This window comes from Lynx rufus, unplaced genomic scaffold, assembly GCF_022079265.1.
Source record: "Lynx rufus isolate CCGP_SWC_20201006 ecotype Redwood Valley unplaced genomic scaffold, mLynRuf1.p SCAF_57, whole genome shotgun sequence".
NCBI classification, from domain to species: Eukaryota; Metazoa; Chordata; class Mammalia; order Carnivora; family Felidae; genus Lynx; species Lynx rufus.
Genome location: NW_025814875.1, coordinates 359,009 through 385,662, shown reverse-complemented (window position 1 = coordinate 385,662; position 26,654 = coordinate 359,009). Strand labels below are relative to the sequence as shown.

Genomic DNA, 26,654 nt, shown 5'->3' with positions numbered 1-26,654 from the left:
ACACCAAGTAGATGCCCAGGAAGGTAGGACTCTGAACATTCTCACCCGGCCAAATATCCTAACCCTTCAGGACCCTGTTCTGAAACCGATCAGCTTTATCAAACCGCTTCTGTGTGACTCGGCACCCTCGAGGAGGGAGCCTGTGCCTCTAAACTGCAAGTTCATTAAGTGCCTGGGTCCCTTCATCTCTGGGGCAGTTACCTGCTTTCGCACGATGCTGACTTCCCCCGCTCTCCTGCCGGCCACAGGGTGCACGGAAGAAGTATGTTCAAGAACACCGGTGTCTGGGTCACGAACACTGTTAAAGTATGAACAGCATTTCCAATAAAACATGAAAAGATTTATATTGTATCTACAAAATTTAAGTTTCTGCTACAATAAATGCTCTGTTTTGTTAAGCTAGGAAGGTAAGGAATGTCACGATCAATGTATACATTCTCTTTGCAGCATTAGTCTGGGAGACCGGTGTTCACACTGGGCAATCATAGATGTGAATTTCCTGGTCGTCGCCGACAGACACAATTTTTGAGCCATTTCCATTGTATTTTACTCCCCAGACCTGTAAATCCAATAAAAAGAAAAAACAAAGTTGTCATGTCTTTATTCTTTATGAACAAACATCCTCCTCTATTCTCATCGTACCAAATCTAGAAAAACACCAAAAGGACAGTGTTCCGTGTTTTCTGAACCAGCAAGAATGGGGCCTTTTCTTTAACGGGATTATCTGGTATTGCTCCTGTCATCATTCCCTCACCTCCCATACTCCGTCAGATCTCATTTCTAAACACAAATCTGTGTACCTACAAACCTTTCGAGATTCAGAACCCGAGGAAGGACCTAATGCCGTGAAGACGGAACCCGCAGGGGACGGGCATGGGCTTGCGTTTGAAAGAAAAAGGCCCCAGGACCATCCCCAGGGCATGACCTCAGGGGCCCCTCACCTAACGCCGTGCCCCCCGCCCCCCAGCCAACGATTCTCCCCTGTGACTAGAGGCCTCAAGCTGGATAACTAGACGTCACGGGGCACTGACTTTACTTGCTGCGCGTTCAAGTGCACAGTCACACTGCCTTCCTGACAAAACACGCGGCTGGAGTTCCCTCAGGTCAGCCTGTCCCTCTGACCCCAAGTGGGGCGGGGGGGGCGGGGGGGGGAGGGTCCAGCCGCGATCTCAGCGTTGCCACCAGGTGGGCCGATGGCCTCAGTGCCACCCAAACACCACCTCCGAGACCACCACACTCAGCCTCTCGCACGGGGAAACGCGGCCAGCCAGGGGGGGTTACTCCCACAGCAGAGCGTTTAAATCCAGAAGTGAAGTATCAAGACTAAATTCCCTCAACTCTGTTAGCACTGATTTAAGATCAAACGGAAAAAAGCATGAACAATTATGCTAACTTTAAGCTGCATTCCAAAGGGGACACGGGGCACCCGGCTGGCTCAGCTGGTGGAGCCTGTAACTCTTGATCTTGGGGTTGTGAGTTCAAGCCTCAATGTTGGGCCTATATACAGATTATTTAAACAAATATAAAATTTAAAAAAAGAAAGCATCATCATAAAAACAACTACGTATTGAAAGTCAACTTTTTTACTGTCTGGGGCATTTTATTTTTTACACTAACCAGTTTCCCAAGACTTGCTAGTCTAAATGGCTGGGGCCGGCAGCACTGGCCTCATGGGGAGCCGGGTAGAATGCAGAGCCCCAGGCCCCACGCCAGACCTACTGAGTGGGCCTCTGCCTTCCACCGGAGCCTCCACTCACCTCCACACTGGCAGAGACAACAAGGCCCCCAGGAAAACAGAGCCCCCTTTTCCTCATTTAAACACTAATGCAAAAGTTACATCGATAAAGCCAAACAACCCGTGAGAAATCGTGGCTTCGAGTATGTTAAAAAAAAAAAAAGAAGAAGGAAAGAACAAGAAAAGAAAAAGATCACATCACTTCTGTGGGCAGCTCCAAAAACGACAAGTGCCGACTTGTCGGGAAGGCCCTTCCCGAGCTGCACGGCAGGCCGCACCCGGAACAGCGCTCCCGGCGGGCCCCCGAACGGCAGTGTGGCTGCTGCCACGTTCTCACGCCTCTCGGCTCGCTAGGCTGCCAGCACTTCCGCAGCACCCGCAGCCCAGACAGGACACAGGATGCTGGCTGGCCGGACCCTGAGCAGGGAGCCCCGAGGCCCCGGCAGCGGGTCGGGGAAGGGGGAGGGCGGGTGCAGCGCTCAGACAACGCCAGCGGACACGAAGGAACCGAGCCATACCTGATCCTGGTGATCAAAGAAGGTGTGAACGCAAGTCCTCGTTCCAACATCCCAAACTTTCACACTTTTGTCAGATGAACTGTTTTAAAAAAGGGAACATTAGTATCAGAACGGTTTTCATCCCGGTTTTAAAGTCGGAAGGAATGTGACCGGAAATCCCACCCTCCTGTCACCTACACTCTGCCTACCTGTACTCAGTGGCCAGCCTGGGCCCCGGTGGGGGGGGGGGGGGTCCCAGGGCCGGCATCTCCGTGGCTTCCCCCACGCACGGAGCAGCCATTTATTTCCCTGAAGTTCTCGTCTGCCCCGCCCTCGTGCAAGTGCCCTCAGCGGGAGTCTCAGACACCTGTGCCTGTTTCCGGGTTGAGGGGGCCCGTCACAGCCTCCAAACGGAGGCTCGCTCCTGCAGGAAGAGGCTTCTGTAGCCTCTGAGCACTGTTATTAAACCGTCACCTGTCCTGGCCATCCCGGGCTGGAATAACACTGGGCTCTCAAAGCACAACATTCTGCAAACAGACCTACGTATTTTAAGTTACTATCGGAATACAGGCATCCACTCCTAAAGTAACTACGTGCGGAAGCCTAGACTGAAAACAGTCCACCTTCGATCCTGCCAAGGACGACTGCCTTCACAGCTTCAAACAAAACCCCAAACCAGTGAGGAAACCCGTCTACAAAAAAGGGTCAGATCATCTTCAAATTTTAAGGTGATTCCTAAAAGACCATCTACATCTTCCCAGCATTTAAGGAAGTGCCAAGAATCGAAAGTACCTGGAAACAAAGTGAGTGTCGTCAGGACAAAAGGCGACATTCAGCACCCACGACGCGTGGCCACTCAGTGTCCCAGCCAAGTTGGCGTGTTGTCTGAAATGGGGAAGTTTCAATCAAAATGGAGAGGGAACAAGTCTGTATGGCGGCATTAGCACAAAATGTGTGAATTTCCCCCAACAGCAAAGAGTACTATTTAAGCTGAGAGCTTAAAAGCTCAAAATAAAGGAACCACATTCTAGCAGCTCAGCAAGATGACTCCGGAGACAGGACCTGAGGGCCGGCAGGGGCAGGCAGGCCACCTCGGACAGCAGCAGGCTCTGACCCCGACCGCACCGTTTCCACCATATCCAAGGGAGGTGTCCACATCCACTCCACAACAGACGTGGCCTGCATATGCCATTCTCTTGTAAAGTTTATTTTTGACAGAAAAGCCCATGGGCAAGCAGAGGAGGAGGAGCAGAGAGAAAGAGAGAGAGAGAAAATCCCAAGCAGACGCCACACTGAAAGCGCCAGCCCCGAGTCCTAACAAGCCAGCACACTGGAGAGAGGCGCCCCCTGAATCTAACAAGCCAGCATACTGGATAGAGGTGCCCCCCGAGTCTAACAAGCCAGCACACTGGACAGAGGCACCCCCTGAATCTAACAAGCCAGCACACTGGACAGAGGCACCCCCTGAATCTAACAAGCCAGCATACTGGATAGAGGTGCCCCCCGAGTCCAACAAGCCAGCACACTGGACAGAGGCACCCCCTGAATCTAACAAGCCAGCACACTGGATAGAGGTGCCCCCGGAGTCTAACAAGCCAGCACACTGGACAGAGGCACCCCCTGAATCTAACAAGCCAGCACACTGGATAGAGGTGCCCCCCGAGTCTAACAAGCCAGCACACTGGACAGAGGCACCCCCCGAGTCTAACAAGCCAGCACACTGGACAGAGGCACCCCCTGAATCTAACAAGCCAGCATACTGGATAGAGGTGCCCCCCGAGTCCAACAAGCCAGCACACTGGACAGAGGCACCCCCTGAATCTAACAAGCCAGCATACTGGATAGAGGTGCCCCCCGAGTCCAACAAGCCAGCACACTGGACAGAGGCACCCCCCGAGTCTAACAAGCCAGCACACTGGACAGAGGCGCCCCCCGAGTCTAACAAGCCAGCACACTGGACAGAGGTGCCCCCCGAGTCTAACAAGCCAGCACACTGGACAGAGGTGCCCCCCGAGTCTAACAAGCCAGCACACTGGACAGAGGCACGCCCCGAGTCTAACAAGCCAGCACACTGGACAGAGGCGCCCCCCGAGTCTAACAAGCCAGCACACTGGACAGAGGCGCCCCCCGAATCTAACAAGCCAGCACACTGGACAGAGGCGCCCCCCGAGTCCAACAAGCCAGCACACTGGACAGAGGCGCCCCCCGAGTCCAACAAGCCAGCACACTGGACAGAGGCGCCCCCCGAGTCTAACAAGCCAGCACACTGGACAGAGGCGCCCCCCGAGTCCAACAAGCCAGCACACTGGACAGAGGCGCCCCCCGAGTCTAACAAGCCAGCACACTGGACAGAGGCGCCCCCCGAGTCTAACAAGCCAGCACACTGGACAGAGGCGCCCCCCGAGTCTAACAAGCCAGCACACTGGACAGAGGCGCCCCCCGAGTCTAACAAGCCAGCACACTGGACAGAGGCGCCCCCCGAGTCTAACAAGCCAGCACACTGGACAGAGGTGCCCCCCGAGTCTAACAAGCCAGCACACTGGAGAGAGGCGCCCCCTGAATCTAACAAGCCAGCATACTGGATAGAGGCGCCCCCCGAGTCTAACAAGCCAGCACACTGGACAGAGGCACGCCCCGCGCCCTAACACCCCCAGTCAGCTCGTCAGAAGCCACAGCCCCAAGACCAGCCTTGCTGACAATTTTTTGTCTTCCAAAAGCTGCCAGAAGTACTCCTACTGCCCAGCAGCTCCCGAAAAACCCTCACAGGCCCAGGTGTGGGCTCGCACACAGACGGTCAGGATTGTGGAACAGACAGATGGCAGCAATCTTAGCACCCATTCATCGCTGGGGCACGGAGAAGTGTGACGTGTGCCCCCAGGGGATCAGGACACCACATTCGGAAGCCGTGAACCAGAGGCACACAGGTCTCAGTACTGAGTCAAAGTGTCAAGCACACAAACACCTCTCAGGGGAGACTTGTGGGGGGAACAGGATGGGGAAACGCCCAGGAGAAAGGGGCCTTGCACAAGCTGACGGTGACAGACGGCCACGACCTGAAGAGAGCGATCACTCTCTCTTATGCCTCCTCACCCGCACATTGCTCACATGCCAGAAGAAATTTAAAGTCAGAGAGCCCCACAAGAGGCAGGACAGCTGAGAAAAGGCAAGAAAGACCCCACCCTGGCAGGCAGATGGTGCACATCTCCCTCCCGGACATTCCCAGTTCGAGGACGGGGGTGTGATGGGGGAGGAAGGCCTGAGGCTCTGCACACAAGCCCCCGAGGGACCCGGGAGAAGGGCTGCATACTCGACAGGACTCCTCCAAGCAGTGGGAGACAAGACGGACACTGGTACTGGGCGAGAAGCCCGAGTCTCCGTGGCAACTTACACATCATAGATCTTGATGTAGCCGTCATCTGAGGCAGTGACGAGCAGCTGAGAATCCGGGGAGAAGGTCAAGGAGCGGATGGGCATAGCATGGCCTGAAATTCACAAAGGCCCCGTTAGTCTCCCCCCACGGGCTCCCCACTGACAGCGTCCCTTTTAACGACCACAAGTATTTGAGCCGCACTGCCCAGGAGCTTTTCGTCAGAGAGGGAGGGGAATGACTGGATGCACCCCTCCTCCTAATGTTCTGGAAACATCCATGCAATCCAGGCCCCACCCTCCTGGAGCCACCTCTCCTCAGTTCCCTTCCTCACCAGCTGGACCTCAGCACACATGGCTTGGGAAAAACTCCTCTACTACAAATATGGGCAATTAAGGAAACACACATTGCTTCTGATCCGTATGAACAAACAGGATGCGGTTTCCCTACCAAATCCTGTGTTGTAAACAATAAACTGAGGAGGTAACGTATGCGTGTGCCTGCCAGGATGGGGTCCTTCTTGCCTTTTCTCAGCCGTCCTGCCTCTTTTGGGGCTCTCTGACTTTAAATTTCTTCTGGCAGGTAAGTAGTGTGCGGGTGAGGAGGCACAGGAAAGAATTCTGAATTCAAACTAGTACAAAAGAGCACAGGGCGGACGCGCGTTCAGCGTCCAACTCCTGGTTTCAGCTCAGGTCACGATTTCACAGTTGGTGGGTTTGAGCCCCGTGTCGGGCTCTGTGCCGACAGCATGGAACCTGTTTTGGATTCTCTCTCTCTCAAAATAAACAAACATGTAAAACAGCACAGGCTAGAAGCCTCTGTCCCATCCACCATGCTTTACAGGGCTCGCACCCACACCCTGAGGCCAGCAGAGCAGAGGGCAGGCAGGGCGCTTTCACCCACCGTCAGATTCTTGACAAAACTGGTTTTTAATCACGACTTTCTGTAGAACCAAACAAGACAGAGACGAAATTCTCATACAGCTGAGATCTACTAACACAAAAATGGAGTAAGCCTGTTCACCAAAACAAGCACTCAACAGGGGTACAACTCCGACCACGCACTAAGACTTGGAGGCGTCTCAGACTTCCAACTGAGATAGTATAAAGCTCATTTGTCATTTAGTAGCATTTTAATAAAAGAACAATTCTTCCTCTGTGGTCGGATAACCCAGTTTGCACAAAAGAAAATGAGCCATACCTTCCAGCGTGTGCAGGAGTTTTCCAGTTGCAATATCAAAAATATTGATGATTCCGTCTATGGCGCCACTGGCCAGGTACTTCCCATCAGGACTCTGTGGAGAACACGCAGAGAGCACCTGAGACTCCGTGTTGTTAGGCCATGCCCAGCAAACGTCAGCAAATCCCCTGCTCACGACACCCCACGCCCGCCAGACAGCTGCCTGCCCCCGGCACGGCCACAGGCCGGGGGCACAGACTGCAAACAGTGGGAGACAGAGAAGAGAGCAAGGTTTCCTTACATATGCAATACTAAGAATGAATTTTCCTCTGGTGTCCAAAGAATATTCCTTTTTCCCACTTTCCACACCAAAAATGTTCACTTTTCCCACATGAGTTCCTGTGGCCAGATACTGGGAATCAGGGGAAAAGGCCAAAGTCCAGGCATCCACTGAACAGAAAAAAAGAAAGAAAAAAAAAAAAAAACACAATGAGAAAAGATGTGACCTTAATTTTAACAACTTTTTTTTTTAAATGTTATTTCTGAGACAGAGACAGAGCATGAGCAGGGCAGGGGCAGAGAGAGGGGGACACACAGAATCTGAAACGGGCTCCAGGCTCTGAGCTGTCAGCACAGAGCCCGACGTGGGGCTCGAACTCATGGACCATGAGATCATGACCTGAGCTGAAGTCGGATGCTCAAGCGACTGAGCCACCCAGGTGCCCCAATTTTAAAAACTTTTAAAGTTTTACCAAAAGATACATTTTTAAAAGATGAGAAATCATGTCCTGATTCAAAAACCTATGTGTAAAGGTGTTAATTCTTTACCAACTTAGTACAGATCTACTTAAATTTTAATAAAAACAGGACGGACAAGTGTTAACAAGGATATCGAGAAACCCAAATCCTCATACACTGGTGTGACCACTCTGAAAAACATTTCGAGTTTTTGTTTTTAATTTTAATCACTGGGGGCTCATCATGAGTGCACCCCTTCATCCCATCACCTATTTAACCCACCCTCCACCTCCCTCCCCTCTGGTGACCAGCAGTGTGTTCTCTGTAGTTAAGAGTCTGTTTCTTGGCTTGTCTGTTCCCCCCCCCCCCCCCGCCCATCTGATCTGCTCATTTGTTTCTTAAATTCCACATACAAGTGAGATCACATGGTATTTATCCTCCTGTGACTCATTTCACTGAACATAATACTCTTCCTAGATCCATCCATGTCATTGCAATGGCAAGATCTCATTCCTATGACTAATATTCCACTGTATATGTATCACATCATCTGTATCTATTCATCAGTCAGTGGACACTGGGGCTGCTTCCAGATCTTGGCTATTGTACATAATGCTGCTGTAAACATATGGGTACATCTATGCCTTGGAATCAGTGCTTTGTATCCTTCAGGTGAACACTCAGTAGTGCAACTGCTGGATCACAGGATAGTTCTATTTTTAACTTTCTGAGGAACCGCCACACTCTTCTCCACAGCGGCTGCACCAGCAACCCCACCAACAATGCAAGAGGTTCCCCTTTCTCCGTATCCTCGCCAACACTTGTTACTTATGTTGTTGATTTTAGCCGTTCTGACAGGTGTGCGGTAGTATCCACTGTGGTTCTGATTTACGTTTGCCTGATGACGAGTGACACTGAGGATCTTTCATGTGTCTGTTGGCGTCTGGATGTCTTCTTTGGAAAAGTGTTCATGTCTTCTGCTCATTTTTATTTTTAAATTTTTAAAAAAATCTTTATTTATTTCTGAGAGACAGAGAGAGACACAGTGTGAGCGAGGGAGGGGCAGAGACAGAGAGAAAGACACAGAATCTGAAGACAGGCTCCAGGTTCTGAGCTGTCAGTACAGAGCCCGACACGGGGCTCGAACTCACAAGCCGTGAGATCATGACCTGAGCTGAAGTCGGATGCTCAACCGACTGAGCCACCCAGGCGCCCCCATGTCTTCTGCTCATTTTTTTTTTTTAATTTTTTTTTTCAACGTTTATTTATTTTTGGGACAGAGAGAGACAGAGCACGAATGGGGGAGGGGCAGAGAGAGAGGGAGACACAGAACCGGAAACAGGCTCCAGGCTCTGAGCCTTCAGCCCAGAGCCCGACGCGGGGCTCGAACTCACGGACCGCGAGATCGTGACCTGGCTGAAGTCGGACGCTTAACCGACTGCGCCACCCAGGCGCCCCTTCTGCTCATTTTTAAACTGGATTATTTTTGGGGAGTGTTGGGTTGTATAAGTTCTTTATATATTTTGGATACTAACCCTTTATCTGATACGTCATTTGCAAATTTGTTCTCCCATTCCGGTGGCTGCCTTTTAGTTTTGTTGATTGTTTCCTTCACTGTGCAGAAGCTTTATCTTGAGAAAGTCCCAGTAGTCTATTTTTGCTTTTGTTCCCCTTGCCTCAGGAGACGTATCTAGAAGGAAGCTGCTGCAGCCAATGGCAAAGAGGTTACTGCCTGTATTCTCCTCTAGAATTACTATGGTTTCAGGCCTCACATCTAGGTCTTTAATCCATTTTCAATTTATTCTTGTGTATGGCGTAAGAGAGTGGCCCAATTTTCCCAACACCATTTGTGGAAGAGATTGCTTCCCATTGGACATTCTCTCCTGCTTTGTTGAAGATTAGTTGACCATACAGTTGTGTCCATTTCTGGGTTTTCTATTGTGTTCTACTGATCTATGTGCCTATTTTTGTGCCAGAATCATACTGTCTTGGTGATTACAGCTTTGTAGTATAGCTTGAAATCTGGAATCGTGATGCCTCCAGCTTTGCTTTGCTTTTTCAAGATTACTTTGGCTGTTTGGGGTCTTCGGTGGTACCACACACATTTTAGGATTGTTCTAGCTCTGTGAAGAATGCTGGTGGTATTTTGATAGAGAGTGCATTAAATGTGTAGACTGCTTTGGGTAGCATAGACATCTTAACAATGTTTGTTCTCTCAGTCAAGGAGCATGGAATGTTTCTCCATTTCTTTGTTTCCTCTTCAATTTCTTTCATCAGTGTTTTATAGTTTTCAAAGTACAGGCCTTTTACCTTTTTGGGTGGGTTTACTCACAGGTATCTTATTGTTTTTAGTGCAATTGTAAATGGGATTGTTCTCTTAACAGTCTGACAATTATTTTTATTTTTTAAAAATGTTTATTTATTTTTGAGAGCGACAGAGCACAAGCAGGGAAGGGGCAGAGCGAGACGGAGACACAGAATTTGAAGCAGGCTCCAGGCTCTGAGCTGTCAGCACAGAGCCCGACCTGGGGCTCGAACTCACGAGCCGTGAGATTACAATCTGAGCTGAAGTCGGCCGCTTAACCTACTGAGCCACTGAGGTGCCCCCAGTTTGACGATTTCTTAAATGCAAACAAGTACCACAACATCTGGCAGTTCCACTCCTGGATATCCACCCGAGAGAAATGAAAACACGTGTCCACACAGACTTGGGCAGTGGTGTTCACAGCACCGCCCATAACGGTAAAAACCTGGAGAGAATCCAAATGTCCATCAAGTGCTGGGTGGGAGAACAAAATATTCTGCAACGTGGTAAGGGAACACTGTCCAGAAACAAAAAGGAGCTGCCGGCACACCCTACAACACGAATGAGCCCTGAAAACCTTACGCCGCAGAAAGACGGTGTAGAAGACAACACCCCCCCCCCCACCTACATGGAAATTCTCCAAAGGCAAAACTGCAGACACAGTGGGTCTGAGGCTGCCTGAGGCTGAGGCGCACACGGACTGCACGTGGACCTGAGGGGACGTTCTGAGGCGCGCGAGTGTTTGAAAACTGAACTGCAGAGCTGGCTGACCGGCCCCAGAGATTTACAAAAACTCGGTGAACCGCACGCTCACCGTGGGTTAACCTGATGCTGCAATCACAGCAGTGAAAGCCTGCCTCAAGAAAGCTGTGAATAAAGGAACACGTCCTGCCGTAAACACTCTTCTGTTGTGCCATGATAGGACAAAGTGTTTGCCAAAATTAACAAGGAATAAGGACTGGAAAGATACACTGTGGTTTTTTTTTTTAATTTTTTTTCAACGTTTATTTATTTTTGCGACAGAGAGAGACAGAGCATGAACGGGGGAGGGGCAGAGAGAGAGGGAGACACAGAATCGGAAGCAGGCTCCAGGCTCTGAGCCATCAGCCCAGAGCCTGACGCGGGGCTCGAACTCCCGGACCGCGAGATCGTGACCTGGCTGAAGTCGGACGCTTACCCGACTGCGCCACCCAGGCGCCCCTACACTGTGTTTCTTAAAGATCGCCTGTTTTTTCAGTCACACCAGACAACGGAGTTAATTTCAAGAGCTCCGTTCAAATGTGACGCGTCACGGTGCTCCTCCCGCCGGACACAAGGGTCTGCAGACTCACGCGCAGTCGGGGTGAACAACTTGCTTCACATCTCTCTCTGGGGACACACCATTGGTGGCATTTCAGCATTTCCTTTCTGGGCTCTCTGGGAACCTCTTCCGAGGCAATCCCACAGAGCTCCAGGGGCCTCGGGGTCCGGGCCTGGAGGCCAGGGAGTCATCTAGTTGCCCGGCTCCTGTCTGTCCCCCGGCCCACGTGCACTCTTGTACAGGAACGTGCCCTAAGTCTGGCCACCCTCCCCTGACAGGACACAGCTTGTTAAAAGCACAGACAGACTCCCTCCCGAGTCGCTCTCCTCACGCCTGGGCTGGGCTCGAGAGGGCAGGCCCTTCCCAGCCCATGGGACGGAGGAGAGGCCGCTGAGCTGGACTCCTGGCAGACAGGGGTCCCAGCACAGATGGGTCAACAGTGTCTTCCAAGGGGTTTTAAAACAAAAATCCCTTGCAAATTTTAACATATTCAAAGGAGTGATCAATAATTTAGCCCTATCACTTTTCTTATGACACGTTTTAAAAAGGAAATTAACTTCAGGGCACCTGGGTGGCTCAGTCAGTTAAGAGTCCGACTTCGGCTCAGGTCATGGTCTCACGGTCTGTGGCTTCGGCCCCGTGTCAGGCTGTGTGCTGGCAGCTCAGAGCCTGGAACCTGCTTCAGATTCTGTGTCTCCCTCCCTCTCTGCCCCACCCACCCACTCACACTCTCTCTCTCTCTCTCTCAAAAATAAACATTAAAAAAATTTTTTTTAAAAAAGAATGCTCAATCAAGATCTGAAAAAGCTTTTGTAATCAACAGCTACTTTTTAATCTTTAAATGACTAGCATTTACTCTAGTAAGATTATGCTTTCTGGTTCCTATTATAGTTAGCTGTTTACTGGAATAACAGTTTTTAGAGAATCTGATTTGTATTCCTTGCAGTTTAATAGAATAACATTTCTGAATTATTTTTACAAGTCCCTATTAACTGGCTTACAATATGGAATTGTTACCACGAAATATCCTTCTGCTCAGAACTGAAGGAATTCTTATTCCTTATTCCTGCACCCTAAGATTTATGTCTGCATAACACACATTTACTCTCGTAAGCCCCACCCCCCCAATGGGAGGGCAGCCCCCTGCCGTGGGGGCGGGAGGGAGGTGAGGCCCTGGCTGCTCCCACTGGTCTTCCCAAGCGCCAGTGTGCCGGGGGCAGCGTCTGCGTCTTCAGCCTCACTTCCTTCCTCAGGATCAGTGATTTTCTTTCTTTCTTTTTCCGTGGTGGTCGGTCCACATCCCCCAGGCATATTTCCCAGACAGGTGCAGCTTCGGGGCCCACGTCCCCGTATTCATTGTCCGGACGACTCAGCTGCTCCTCTGTCACCCAAGGAACTGCCATTTGGTGGCCGGGTCCGGTTCTGTGCAGATTCCTGACCCAAGAGAAATCCAGCCCTTTGACGAGTCTCTGCACCGTTTCTTTCCTAACAGTAACCTCCCAACGGGCACGTGCCTCACACACGGACGAGGCGCCCGGCTGTCCACGGCACTGCTGGTCAGGCAAGGCCGGCTGCGTGCAGACCCACCCTCTTCCCTGGAACCAATCCAGCACTCGTTTCTTCAACTGCAGCGTGCCCGTGACCACGACAGCCATGCAGTGACCTCAGCGTCCAGGTCTGGGGAAGGCCTGGGTGCCCAAGGTGAAAAGGCAGCAAGAGATCTGCCTCTTTCTCCTCTCCCTGGCTCTGTAACGGTCTTCGTAGATTTGGGGGCCGGTCTGGGACCCCAAGTCCTCCGTGAGTGACGTCGGCAGATAAGGACAGGGGCAAGACAACCACCTGGGGTTGTCACAGCGTCCCCCATACGTAGCCTTTTCCAAATGCATATCCAGCCCACACACCCTGATAAGTGTGCTTCAGTGGAAACAAAATAGGGTCTGGGCACGCGTATCCTTTAAAAAGCTCCAGGGGTGAGCCTCACAGACCGGGGAGCCTTGCTTCTGAGGCAAAATACACGCGGTTTCCAGACAACCTAGCCTCCTTACAAACCCTGGGACTACTATTCTTTCCAATATAAAGACAGCCGGTCGTGGTTACTGAGCACAGCCAGTAGGGGGGCAAACCGCCCCGGGGCTCCAACCAAGGGAGGTGTGCCAGGGAAACAGCTAAGCGGCTTCTCTGGGATCAAGGCAGGTGGCTCTCTGTGCTCTCTAGCGGCCATCAGCCATTCTGGCGAACAGCCCCTGGTCACGAAGGCCATGCAGACATTTATAAGTAAAGTCGAGGGGACAAGGGATCCTGAGATGTCGCGCTGCTTGTGCCGCATGACCCGGCCCACCGAAATCATTGATCAAGGCTGGTGGACAAGACCGAGCTGTCCTACGATGCTTTAGATAAAATGAATGTTATTCCAGAAGTTTCCCGTCCCTCAAATACAGATCGTAGGAGAGACTGCCGTGATACAGACCTAGGAGGACACACTACTGTGCACAAGAGACTCCTGTCAGGCAGGACACATGTCAGGTTAGAGCACGGCAAACAGAACCCCTGGACCATCCGGATACAGGTCCACACCCCCAAATCTAAAGCTTCTAAAAAACTGCTTTTGAAACAGGGTTAATACCAAAATTTAGCTGGCAGTGAAATCTCACCTGCACAGACACACACACTCATGTTTCGTCGCTAAGATATTAATGCTCCCTCCAACGCCCACACACCCGCATTATCCTCTCCAAGCCAAAAAATTCTGAACCTGGGTGGCTCAGTCGGTTAATTCTTGATTTCGGCTCAGGTCATGATCTCACGGTAAGTTCAAGCCCTGCGTCAGGGTCTACGCTGACAGCTCAGACCCTGCTTGTGATCCTCTCTCTCTCTCTCTCTCTCTCTCTCTCTCTCTCTGCTCCTCCCACACCCCCTCTCTCAAAATAAATACACTGAAGAAAAAAAAGACAAATTAAAAAATCCTGAACTGTAAAACATACCTATCCCTAGAGGTTTTGAGAAGGAAGTGTGAATGTCTATTATCTTCCCTAAAAGCACAACTCTTACCAGGTCCTGCATCCATGGACTTTATCTGTTTGCCGTTTTCCAAGTCCCAGAGACGAATGTGAGCATCGAGAGAACTGGATGCAGCAATGGGCAGCGTGTGGCTGATGTCCACGGACACCACACCCAGTTGGTGGCCCTCCAGACTCCACTGTAGGTCCAGCCTCTCATCACACCTTCAGCGGGGGACAGAGAAATGGGTTTCTTCACACACGACACGCTGTACCTGGCCTCGGAAATTCTGGCCCCCGTGACTGTGCACTACCAGCGGTCTGTGAAATGCAGAATCAGAGGGGACCTGAAGAGCCACGGGACACCAAATGTGGCCAAGTTTTAACTGTGGGACTTTTTTTTTTTTTTTTAACTATAGGGCCTTAACGTTGAAGAGGAAAACAAGTGAGGAAAAAATCAGCTGCCTTTTTATACCACCAACTGCTACCGCTTTGTAGCTCAGAAAACAGTTAATACTTTCCTGATTGCAACTTGGGGGAGTCCACAAGCAAAACCCTAAACCTCACTTTCCAAGGCTGTCAGGGGAAAGAGCGCTCACCATTTCCAGACCTTCACCAGGTCATCCAGGGATCCCGTGACCACTGTCTCAGAGTTTTCTTTCTTGTTTGTCCCCCAGGCGACTGACCAAATGGCATCATCATGGGCTACAATGGAAAGCAGTTCGTTTCAAAGTTTTCATGCAACTTCTAAACTGTTCCGAACTGAAGCGGAAATACCGCTCCAACGATTCTGAGGTCCATCCACCTGCCCCTACAGGCAAAGTGCCCTCCCACCAGCTCCCATCAGAACCGCAAAGGCACACATGAGCAGCCGAGGTTCTGAAGAAGCCGCTTACCCCTAATCACAGGTTCACCGGGCGGGAGGGAGCACTGGAATGATCCGGCGCGGCCCATGTGCATCAGTCCGGAGCGGCTATCACTTGGTTAAAACTAGCGAAACCGGTGGGAAACCTTCACCCCCAACCAAAGACCTACACTTGATTAAGCCTTATCTCTTAGAGATCTTTAGAAACCAGTAGGCAGTTCAACTGCAAACAGTACAGGTCTGGAAATAAACACCTCCATACTTGAGTTGCCTCTTGCCATCAATTGTCTATTGTGCTTAACGAGTCAGTTACCACATTAATCTTTTTATAAGTATTACCTCAATCACAACAGCCCTATCAAGTAGCTGCTCATTTTACAGACAAGGAATCGGAGGCTGAGAGAAGCCAAGGAAGTCACCCAAAGTCAAAAGCCAAGAAGGAGTGAAACTGGGACCCCAACCCAATCTAGTAACTAACAACTCAAGTGCAGCTTGAACCTGAAGTCCGCCAGCTGCATATCCGGGGGGCCTGCCTGTCAAGTCTGCAGACCGAGCCTTTATTCGTCCCGGGAGCAGTGGTCAAGGAACACCTTCCCAAGACATGAAGGTAAGGGCCCCGAACAGCTGTGACTCACGTACAGCCCCGTGGCTCCAACGACTTGCCCACCCGAAGCCAGGCTGCTGCCCGGACGGCAGGAGCTGCACACCAGGTAGCCGACTGGCATGCCTCATTAGCTGGTTGTTCATCAGAGCTAACTTGGAAGGATGCTTTGGGCTTAAACTTCAGACTCCCTAAACGTCCCTACTTAGAGCGGAAGAGCCTTTATTAGGCATTCCCACAAACTCCTCCAGGCGCCACCTGACCCGTCCAGGTGTGCTTAACAGGTGCGCAAAGCCCAATATCCCTGGCAAGCTGCACTCCCGGACTGGACTCTGGCCTCCACCCCCCCCAGCCCCCCCCCCCACTTTCATTAGGGTCAAAGCCTCTGCGAGAGTCCCCGCGCTTGTCTGAAATGGAAGAACCAGAGTAAAGACTCCCAAGGTAAGTTCTGAGGCTCAAATGTTTCCTCTTTCACCCTGGGAGCTGGGAAGCTCAGAGCTGCACCTTCCTCAGGTGGGAAAGTTTCCCTCAGTCTATCATGTGACCCCTGCTTTGTCTTTTCTTTTCAGTTAGTTGTCTGGGGGCTTTTGCTGCAGTCTGTTTTTAAGTGTATTTGTTTTCAGCTGCTTCTGCCAGTTCTTCTGCAGAGAGCACGTCTGGGGACTGCACGTCTGGTCAGCCCAGAGACTCGGGGACGACACAGTTGTCACAGGTGAGTGTGCCTGAACAGGCAGGCCCCTTACCTTGCTCCTGTTTGAAGAGAATACTGTACTGAAAAAGAACAGACGCCACGTTAGACCAACGGTCAGACTTCAGATGTATCCCGTTCCCTCCCCTAAAACGCCCCGGCGCCCAAGTCACCAGCCATCCCCCCGGTAGATGTGGTTCCCCGTGTGAGCTACGTCCCCTGCCCCCACCCTGACCATCCTGCAGGCTCCCTGATTCCTGCTCACGTAAGACTTGCACAGTCGACTACACCAGAAAAAATCAGCTCTTACAGAAGCTGGGGTCTCTCCTCCCCCCACCCTTAGGACACTGATAAATTCCGTGCATTCCCTGCTCTAGTCACCAGGAGGCTCTGGGTCCAGTTTCCAGCCTAACTTCTGCAGTTGCATAAAACCACACAGCCCGCTTAACCTGTTACTGCTGTCCCTTTCCAATACTTTCTTCTTTCTGGTTTTTAAGTACCAATTCTTTTAATTTTCATTTTTCTATTAAGTAAACTCTATGCCCAACGTGGAGCTTGAACTCACAACCGTGAGATCAAGAGTCACATGCTGTACGCACTGAGCCAGCCGGGCACCCGCTGAGTACAAATTCTTTCAACATGTCCGTGAACTAAGGTACAGGCTTAGTGCATTTTGCGTCACGCACTTCAGGAGCAGAGCAGGAATCAGAGGCTAGTTTCCTGACCACACACCCAGACAACATTCTGGGCCCCAACCTGCCAGAGACCAGCTGATTCTACTCCCCACCATAGGCCTTACCTGGTTGGTCATCTCCTCGACCAAGGATGAAGGGCTAACGGCCAGACAGTTCTGTGGAAACATCAGGGCTTCAGTAAGGGGGTGTCATCAGGACAGAGGGGGATACACGAGGTTGCCCTTATCAAGAAAAAAAGGCAACCCTCTGCCACAGCGCTGCCCTGACCTTTTCTATGGATTGGCCCCAGGGGCCCCTTCACCAGCCCTGCCGGGTGGTGTGAGCTCCCCTGGAGCCCAGGGACCCCAGTAACACCCACCCCATGCCAGGTGTTCCTCTCCCCAAGTCTGACTACAGACAGGGACCAGCCTCCCTCCCTTGTTGCTCTTCAGGGAGACAAAACCACAGGCCCTTTTATTTTTCAATATTATTTATTCAAAACTCAACAAGCAAATATGTGGGAACAAAGCTGTTACAGCCTCTGAAGGGGTCACGAGCACATGAATGAGGTCAGCAGATGCAGACACGCGTCTCCCAAAAGGCAGCAGAGTCTTCAAGGACTTGGCTCAGCTAACACAAACTTACTTTAAGAACAAATTGAATTTCTCGGGCTATAATTGTCCTTGTTATTACGTGTGTGTGCCACAGGCCCCTCCAGCAGCCCTGCAAAACCTATAAACCCCTTCTCAGGACTTTTTAAATACACGGGACTAGAAAGGAAACCGAGCACTGTCAATTCTTGGTATTCAAGGCTGTCATGTTGTATGAAGTCACCAGGAATACCCAATTAGCGAAGACTGACCCCACTGCTCCCAGGAGAAATGGGCAAGGGCCCTGCAAGCCGCCTGTAACATTTTTGTCAACCGACCAACACATAACTCGTGCTATGTGTGATTCTGGTTAAAGGCCGCTTCCGTGATACGTATTGCTAATTCCTTAGTTTTGAACTCACTGCCGACGGCAGCATCACTCGAGCCCAACTGAAACGTATCCAACACATGCGTTTTCTCCATAAGGCACCTCGCGGCCTTCTTGCGCTGAGAACACTAACATGCCACTTTAGCATAGTGCTCGGGGGCCATTTTAAACAGTGATGTCACCGGCAAAAAGCATAAAAATGCAAAAGCCATGACACTAAACAGCCTGGAAACGAGAACCCTTGTTAACACAGGAGGGCTGAGACAAGAAGGCAGTGTCGCCTCAGTCAGCTGTAGCTGAGAATGTGTCAGGCGACCCAAACTTTTTGCCACCGTGCACTTGTCTGTGACAGACCACGAAAGCACTGCAAGTACTGACTTTGGGGCCACAAATAATTTCAGTGTGCAGGCAAATTTGCAGGTACAGAATCTGGAATAACAAGCATGGATCAAACTAAATAAAATGTTATCAAAATACAAATATTAAATTGTTGATAGCATACCATACGTGACTATTAACACAGAGCATGACTTAGCATCAAGTCTAATAACTATTACAATTCTGAAGTTGTGACGAACATATCCAGGGGATATGTGACGAACATATCGTAAGATATGGAAACATCTGTGATTTCTATTGGTGACAAAGTCACCCTGTCAATACTGTGGTTTGCTGCCTACATTCATAACTGGAGGAAAGGCTAAATTTCAGTTAGAGATTAGAGAACATAAAAATGTGGCTTTTCTTATCCACTTTCATGCCCCCCTCAATTCTACCCAGGGACAGCAGAAACCACACAACGAAGGCATTCAGGTTACTCGCTTTAAATGTGCAAATCCCAAAAGGCCACCGTGAAGGTTTTCCAAGGATAAGAGGAAAAACAAACAACTTCTAAATAACCCTTGTCTATGAAGATCTCAATCAGGTTGGTAGCGTTTCACTCATCTGTGGCCCAAGAACGGGGTCCTGCCCAGGGTAGGAATGACGGTACGGAGCTCAAGCGAGGGCTGCTGCCCCATGAAGCCCAGGCCTGCCCTCCTCCCTTCCCACCCGGATCTCATGCTTGGCAACAGGGGAACAAGAAGGATTAGGAACACCTGCAGGACGCCAACTTCCAAGGAGCCCCCCTCCTGCCCCAGGACAAAGGGGAGCTTCTGTGGAGGAGTGACATTTGAGGGCTGGCCATGAGTCAGGCCCTGCTTCAGGTTCCACCCGGGGACTGGCCCGCTGAACCCTCGCACCCCAGTGAGTAGGTATTCGTGGTCCCACTTGCGCCTTCCTGGTAACCTTGCAGAGCTTAAGGAAGCCTCGGAAGATTGTTCTGAGGGCAAACGGGGGACACAAGCTACATCACCTCCTCCTTCATGCTCTCCTAACAGGTCATTTGAGAGCGGAGAGGCCCCAGAACCTCTTTTGCCACCTCCTCTGCTTAGGGAACTTCCCCCCCATTTCCCAGGCGGAATTCGTTGCTGTTTCCAAAGCACACTGCACGTGCAGTTTGTACAGTCTGCCTGCCAATTTGTGCAGCTTGTACAGGCAGGTTCGTAACCCACGAAGCTAGGTGGCACGCGAAGGGACGAGAACCCAGGGACCCAGCCTGTGCTCGCACCTATCCGCTCCCCAAGAGGACAGCGTGGCCCAAGGCCTGGAAAACTTCCGTTTACGGTCACAGAGACGTCTCCCGAGAAACCAGCCCTAACCTCGAGGCTGCACAGAACAGTCTCAGGATGCAAGACGAGGCCACCTACGGCCCTCCTCTCGGGCCCCGCACGCCGAGAGGCAGCCAGGACGCAAACAGTCACAGAAGCCACCTTCGGGCCCCGCGGCCTGCAGTACCCCGGAGCAAACCAGATCGGAGGCTGCCTCCGGCCCCCCCTCGCTCCTCCGGCCCGCGGCCCCCGCCACTGCCATCCCCAACCGGCGAGCACGTCAACTCACCGCCGCCCCACCGGCTGCGCTGCCCGCCGCACTTGTGACGCGAGCTCGGAGCGACGGCGTCGCGCACCGATGTGCTTTGGGGGGCGTGGCAGCATGTCGCCCCGCCCCCGCCCCAGGGCGCAGGCGCGCGACACGGCACGGCCTACCGGCGCGGCTTCTCGCTCCCGGCCCCGCCCCTGAAGGTTTCTGCCACCTGCGGGTGGGGGCGGCGGGCTTCCGCTCCTCAGGGTTGGACTCCCGCGGGAGCCCCCCTACCCAGGTGGAGGCTGGAGTCCCTCCCCCCCATTCCGATGGAGAAGAGGCGGGGGTCGCCGGTCCCACAAGAGTGCCCCCTCCGGATGGAGGAAGGTGCGAAAGCAGTGTGTGTCTGGGGGCGGCCCCTGAAAGCCCAGCCCTGAGACAGATGCAGTCTCTCCTGATTAAAACTGGGGTTGTAGCCAAAAAAGATTCTAGTAGGTGATGATAGTGAAGTGCGGTCACAGTGAATGCATGCCTCTGAAGTCTCCCTGGAAGTTAGAGCTTCACAGGATCTAGTTTATCAGGACTGCAATTCTATGATTGATGTCAGAAAACTGTTAGACTGCACAATTGTTTATTCTTACAATGGCATGAAGTTCATCTTTGGGGACTTTTGGAGGAGGCTGTGTTGCCCTGAAATTGCTTAATAGACACACAAGTCTCCCAGGGCCCATTGTCTGATCCTGAGTAATTCCTTCAGTGACACCTCCGCCATGGAAACCATCCAGCCCCAGTGGATCCCCTGCATGTCACTGGTTTGGAAAGCTTGGGTCAAAGCCAGCAGGCTTCCAGACATCCTGGATTGTTAAAATTCTTATTCGGTGCCTCTTAAAAACCAAGCTATTCCTGTAACCATTCTGGATATGTTTGATCACAGGACATTTGCCCCTAAGGCTAAGAGAGAATGTACAAATTACATCTTCAGGCCAGCGGAGTGTGTCTTTGAATTGGAGGCAATTCCCATGACCTCGACCAAATGCTGAGTGGACCCTGTTCAGACACATCCCACAAAGCCAAATACACAGAAACTGGCCCTGCAATGGCTGGGACCCAGGCTCTGAAAGTGCAGAGAGGACTTAACATCAGTCCCCCAAAGCACTGGTGGTTAGCAGTGAAATGAATAATCCTCTGGCCTTCTGGACAACCAGTTGCCTTAGTTTTGGCCAATCTGCGCGTTTGTTTTTGTCGGCAAAATTTGTGGGTTTCTCTGGTTTTTGATAATAGACTGATTATTACGGGACCACTCCCAAACCAGGATAATGGGATCACCTTTACTTTGACTTTTAGCTTTTAAATATAAAGAAGTATCTTTGAAGACTTCCACTTTAAGAATGGTAAAACTGTGGCTATCAAAAGTGCCTCTAACTATATAAGTAAGTGAACTTTAATCTGTATGGTTTGGGCTTAGGTGGATATTTCTTCTTTTTCTGTGCATTGACTATAAATCCCCCACTTCAAGATTATCCTAAAAGTACACTGATCACTTTTGTGCCTCTTAATTTTATCTGTTGTCAGATTCCTAAGGCTTTCACTCATCTATTTGCTTGCTTCCAAATCTGCCAGTCTTCAGTTCCAATTGAAGTAAATTGGGTATCAACTCAAATTTTGTCAGGCATTATAGTTGTTCTAAATAAAAATTCAATTAATCATCTTCTAAAAATGAAATAGAATAGATTAAAAAGAAATAACATAGAAGATATAAGAGTGCATCATGCATAGTAAAGTTACGTCATGTAAAAAAGAACCAAAACGTGTTTCATATATTCAGATAATGGAAAGGAAATATGCAAAGGAAATGCAAAGGAAATGTAAAGGAAAATACTTCTTGCTGTGAGTTGTGCTAAGAAGTTTGAAAACGATTGCAGTAAAGGCTTTCTAAAGACCTTCCAGCTCTATAATTCTATAATTGTGTTGGAATTCCACATCATTCATTTAAAAAAGATATATTGTGTACCAGCTTTCACCCCTGTGACCCCAGAGCACCTCCATGGGTCATTGGCATGGCCTTAGCATTGGGATGGTCAGACAGGGATAACTGGCCTTTATGGCATCAGGGATACCTTTGGCATCTCATGAAGTCCAAGAATCCTGTCTTACTATGATGTATTTAAGTGCATAAGGGACGCCTGAGTGGCTCAGTCGGTTGAGCATCCGACTTCGGCTCAGGTCATGATCTCATGGTTCGTGGGTTTGAGCCCCATGTCAGGCTCTGTGCTGACAGCTCAGAGCCTGGAGCCTGCTTCAGATTTTGTGTCTCCCTCTCTCTCTCTGTCCCTCCCCTACTTGTGCTCTGTCTCTCTCTCAAAAATAAACATTAATAAAAAAATTTTTTAAGTGAAATGCATTGGTTTACAAAAGAAACCAATTATATAAAAAAAGAGTTCTCAAAAATTTGTAGGGGCGCCTGGGTGGCTCAGTCGGTTGAGCGTCCAACTTCGGCTCAGGTCACGATCTCGCAGTCCATGGGTTCGGGCCCCGCATCGGGTTCTGTGCTGACAGCTCGGAGCCTGGAGCCTGCTTCGGATTCTGTGTCTCCCTCTCTCTCTCTGCCCCTCCCCTACTCGCACTGTCTCTCTCTATCTCCCTGAAAAATAAATAAAAATTTAAAAATTTTTTAAAAAATTGTGAAATAGTAATGTAGGTGCTGCTTTATTAATGCAGCAGGTCTGAGAACTTCTGTAATTTCAAAGTAGCAATGAACCTAAGTAATATTTCAAATTATCTACAACAGCTACAACGTGATAGGAAAACATCTGTGATTTATATTGGTGACAAAGTCACTGGTACTGCTAATACTGCTGGGGTTTATTGCTTTCACATTCATAATTAAAGGAAGTATTAAATTCTAGTTAGAGGTTAAGGAAAATAAAGATGTAATTATTTTCCACCAATTTTCACAGATCCCCTGATGCCCGTTGCACAGCAAATCTGGAGAGAATTGCCACTGTGACTGCATGCCATTTAAATACCTATTACAAGTTGTGGTCTTGCAGTCTGGAGGGAATGAAGGGATTTCAGCATAAAATCAAGCGAGAACTCCAAGCTACTTGGGAAATAACTCAGGTGTATGGCCTACTCTGAAAAGCTCTGTAGATCATACGGAGGCCAAGGTTGGGAGGCCAGTCCCGTAGGGCTGCGGCTGGAATACAGCCGTCCCCAGAGAGTGGCTGCCTGCCTCCCTACCCAGCCCTGGACCCAGAGAGAGGCTGAGGCAGGAAGAATGATACACGGCCACAGTGTCCCAGGACGTATGCTCTATACCTCTCCTCTCCACTCAGAGCCACACGTCTGAGCATTTCGGAAGGGGAAGGAAGAGACTTATAGATCTATCCCGCGTCTATCTCCCTCTGCACAACACCATCACAGGATCATCCAGCTTTTGCTTGCATACCTCCAAAGACAGGAAGCTCACCACCTCATTAGGAGGAAGAGCTGTCTCTGTTCCAGTTCCAAAAAGCCTTAGTTGACTTCCTAGAAAACAAGTGCATCAGTGGGTGTAGAGTGCGGCACAGGTGAAGGTCCTACTTTCCGCTTCGAACAGGCAGAGGGAGAGGGGCTCCACGGGCTGTGTGTCTGCCCTTCCTGGGGCTCTCAGGGACTCCAGATGGGCTCTCTGCGGTCCTCCCCAGAGCCCTATCTGGCAAAGTCTGATGTCAGGAACCCCACCTCCCTTTCTAATGTTCGTCCCAGGCTCCCCCTGGCCCACAGCTGATCTCCTGCCCTCCCCTCCCCGGGCTGCAGGATCTCTCTGGGGCTCCTCCTTCCTCGCTCTGCCCGAGGACTCCCACTCTTGGATGGGCCTGTGCTTCCTTCTGTCCTCCTTGCCCCCACGGACAGGCACCAGGCCCTTCTGGTTTTCGGGGTGGGCGCATAGGGGTTAAACAACCTGGGCTCCAGTGCCAGGGCTCCTGGGTTCAGTCCTGGCTGCTGCACTCTGCAGCCTAACCTCACCGGGCCTCATTTCCTCATCCCTAAAATGGGGATAATGTCACATAGTACCTTCCTTGTAGGGCCGATGTGGGGAAATAAATGTCTGTTCTTGTTTTTCTTACTAAACACACAGCCTACCTTTGGGGAAGGCCCTGAAAGCCCAGGGTCCCCCTCTTTCACTGGCTCCCTGAACACCTACAGGTATTTGCATCAGAAGCTAATAACCAGGGAGACTCCGGGGCATTAGCTGGAAATGACCTACTCTGGGCATTTCCTCACAAGGAAACTTCTAGAAAGTTATGGAGACTCTCTCTCCTTTAAAGTACTTAGCCCCATGTACCTATCATTAAAAATTCTTTACCATGCGCCCTGATATGTGTATATCATTTATGAATGATGTGTAGGTACTATTCTGCTAATATACTCATGTGTGTTATAAAACAAATACAAAAATAGGATTTAAAAAGGATGAGATAAAAGTAAAAGTTATCTGAGGGTCTAGTATTTTCTTCCCGACCACGGTGGATGGTCTTGCTGACCATTGGGGTATACGAATCCTACTTTGGAGACCCCAGCACCTCCAAAATTTTGTTTTGGTTTTAAACATTCGGAGAGCTACGGTGGCGGTGATATGGACTGAGTGAGCCCAGCGCTGAGAAGCAATACTGTGCAGAGTACTTGTGATGATTAACCCTAAGCCTGAAACCACAGGGATTAATCCCTACAGGGATGGGCAGAGGAGGAGACAGACCAAGGCCCGGGGTCATGCGGCCAGCACAGTGAGGCTGAAACCCAGGCCACTGGGGATGGCTCCTTCCTGGTTCGCTCCCAACCCCACAGTGTCTGGAGAGGCGAAGGAGGGGAACAGGAGGTCACAGGAAGGGGGGGCATGACCGGGGAGGAGCAGGACTACTATGGCGCCAATGGCAGGAGCCTGGGTTCGTATCCCAACTCACGGGGGCCCCGGTCACTCCTTCTCCAGCTGGTCCCTGGAGGCTGAGCCAGGAGACCCTCTGGGACTGGCTTCCCACCTGCAGCCAGGTTCTTGGGCAGGCCCCAGTCTGGGGGATGCGGGCCCAGGCGGCTGAGCCAGCAGCCCGAGGCTTTCCTGCTGCTGCTGCTGCTGCTGCTGCTGCTGCTGCTGCTGACCAGAGGGTGGCAGTCGCTGTCCACCCACGGCCGCTTGGCGTCCCTGCCCTCCTCCGCTCCTCCAGACGCCGGAGGCAGCCGTTGCTACTCTGAGTCATTATGGGACCCCGAGCAGGGGCCTCTCAGGGCTGACATTCCTCAGAACACAAACATGGCCTCGCGTTTGTACGCCCCCTAACAAACGGGGTGGGGGTGGGGGTCAAAATACCATGACTTCCGGTTCCCAGCATCACCTGGAAACTCGTTCAGACGGAAGACTTCTCGGGCTCCACCCCAGACCTGGGGTGTTTCAACCAGCCCTGCAGGGTGACTGTGATGCAGGCCAGCGGGCGAGAGCCACTGCTCTCCACCGAGTGAGAGGACAGGGAAGGAAAGCCAGGCGCCAGCACCCTGGAGTGGCGCGGCAGTTCCCACAAAGCCCGGGGTGCGGAGCGTGCGGACCCCACATCAGTTGGGCCCCCGGAGACCCAGCTGTGGGACTCCCAACTGCGAGCCCTGCAAGTGCCGGCAGGGAGATCCCCCAAGAGTTGGGTCGGGGTGGGGGGCGGCTGAGGCCCTCCCATCCCCTCCGCACACCTGGCCAAAGGTCGGTGGCCTGCGGCACGGCCTGGGCGTCTGGCTTTCCTGCACTTAACTATTCACGGTGGTTCCCTGGTGGTTCCTTGACTTGATTCCTCAGCTGCTGGCCACGGTTTGCTGTCACCTCCTGCCTCAGCGTCCACCGCTCGTTCCGAATGGAGCCGGGCTGGGGCTCACAAAGGGTCCCGTGGAATCCCTGCCCCCAGGAGCCAGGGCTCCAGACCCTCCTCAGCAGGGCTCAGCCTTCTAGTCCGAGGTCTAGAAATTTTGTCCCCATTTTGTGGAAGAGAGACGTTGGCCCTGAGAAAGCGCAGGGTGAATCCGGAGCACCCAATAAAGCCGTGGCAGAGTGGGGACCGGAACCCAGGCCCCGGAGGACACGTGCAGCCTGCCTCCCTGACCTGAGGACAAGGACGAGGACAGAGCCCTGCCTCCAGCAGCCTCCAAGAGCAGAGGGAGGAGGAGCGGGGTCCTTGCTTCATGCTGGTAAGTGTTTAATAACAGGGTCCGGGGTGGTGGGGGAGTCAAAGCCGGTTTACAGCAGACGCGGATTCCTGTGGTGGGTGGTTTCCAGTTCCTGCCCTGGTATCGCTGAGCACACGTCCGCACGTTGGAGTGAGGACACGAGGACTGGCTGCGTGCCGGTCCGGAGCCCCCAGCTCTGAAGCACTCCGGGGCTGTCGCCCTTCCCCGCCCCCCGCCCCGGTGCTTGGGGTGAACGCGCCCTGCGGTGTCCCCCTCGGAGGCTCTGCCGGGAGGGGTGTCCTCTAGGGACAGCTGGGAGGGTGTCACGGACTGCGAAGGAGCTGGGGGATACAGGCTCTTCATCAGGTTGGGGGAGTCAGGGGGCTGACAGCGGGCTGGGCTGTGGGGAAAACCCGGGGCTCCAAGAGGAGCACTCGCTGCCTTGCGCTTTCCGGGGGATGCCGCACACCCTTCCCTGCGGGTCTGGGAGGCCCTTGCAGCCCAAGCAGGTGCTAGCTCCAAGCCAGAGGCGCTGGGGGTCCTGTCCCAGATGCACGCATGAAGCACCGTGGGGACAGCCTGGCGGCCTGAAGCCCATCCCTCCCACACCCCGAAATCAGTGGGGTCGCCGAGGTCCAGGCCACGTGCTGGA

At 51.7% G+C, this 26,654-nt stretch overlaps 1 protein-coding gene across 1 annotated transcript; it reads right to left on the bottom strand.

Annotated features, from left to right (window-relative positions):
• Nucleotides 1-318: 318 nt before the first annotated feature.
• On the bottom strand, nucleotides 319-19,904 carry SKIC8 (SKI8 subunit of superkiller complex). Its single transcript, XM_047101112.1, has 11 exons — nucleotides 19,862-19,904; nucleotides 17,071-17,121; nucleotides 16,327-16,354; nucleotides 14,717-14,822; nucleotides 14,170-14,342; nucleotides 7,080-7,228; nucleotides 6,800-6,893; nucleotides 5,621-5,714; nucleotides 3,025-3,117; nucleotides 2,254-2,332; nucleotides 319-559 (listed from the first exon to the last, which is right to left on the bottom strand). Exons 2-11 carry the CDS (start codon nucleotides 17,080-17,082, stop codon nucleotides 470-472), a joined length of 918 nt encoding a protein of 305 aa, XP_046957068.1. The 5' UTR covers nucleotides 17,083-17,121; nucleotides 19,862-19,904; the 3' UTR covers nucleotides 319-469.
• Nucleotides 19,905-26,654: the final 6,750 nt, after the last annotated feature.

Bases quoted from the DNA above. Each gene is read 5' to 3' on its own strand.
- SKIC8 (XM_047101112.1), bottom strand. The intron at 5,715-6,799 runs GTATGGCTCATT...TGTGAATTTCAG, and splicing joins ACTCCTGCACACGCTGGAAG to GCCATGCTATGCCCATCCGC. The intron at 560-2,253 runs GTATGGCTCGGT...TTGGATTTACAG, and splicing joins TCTTTGATCACCAGGATCAG to GTCTGGGGAGTAAAATACAA.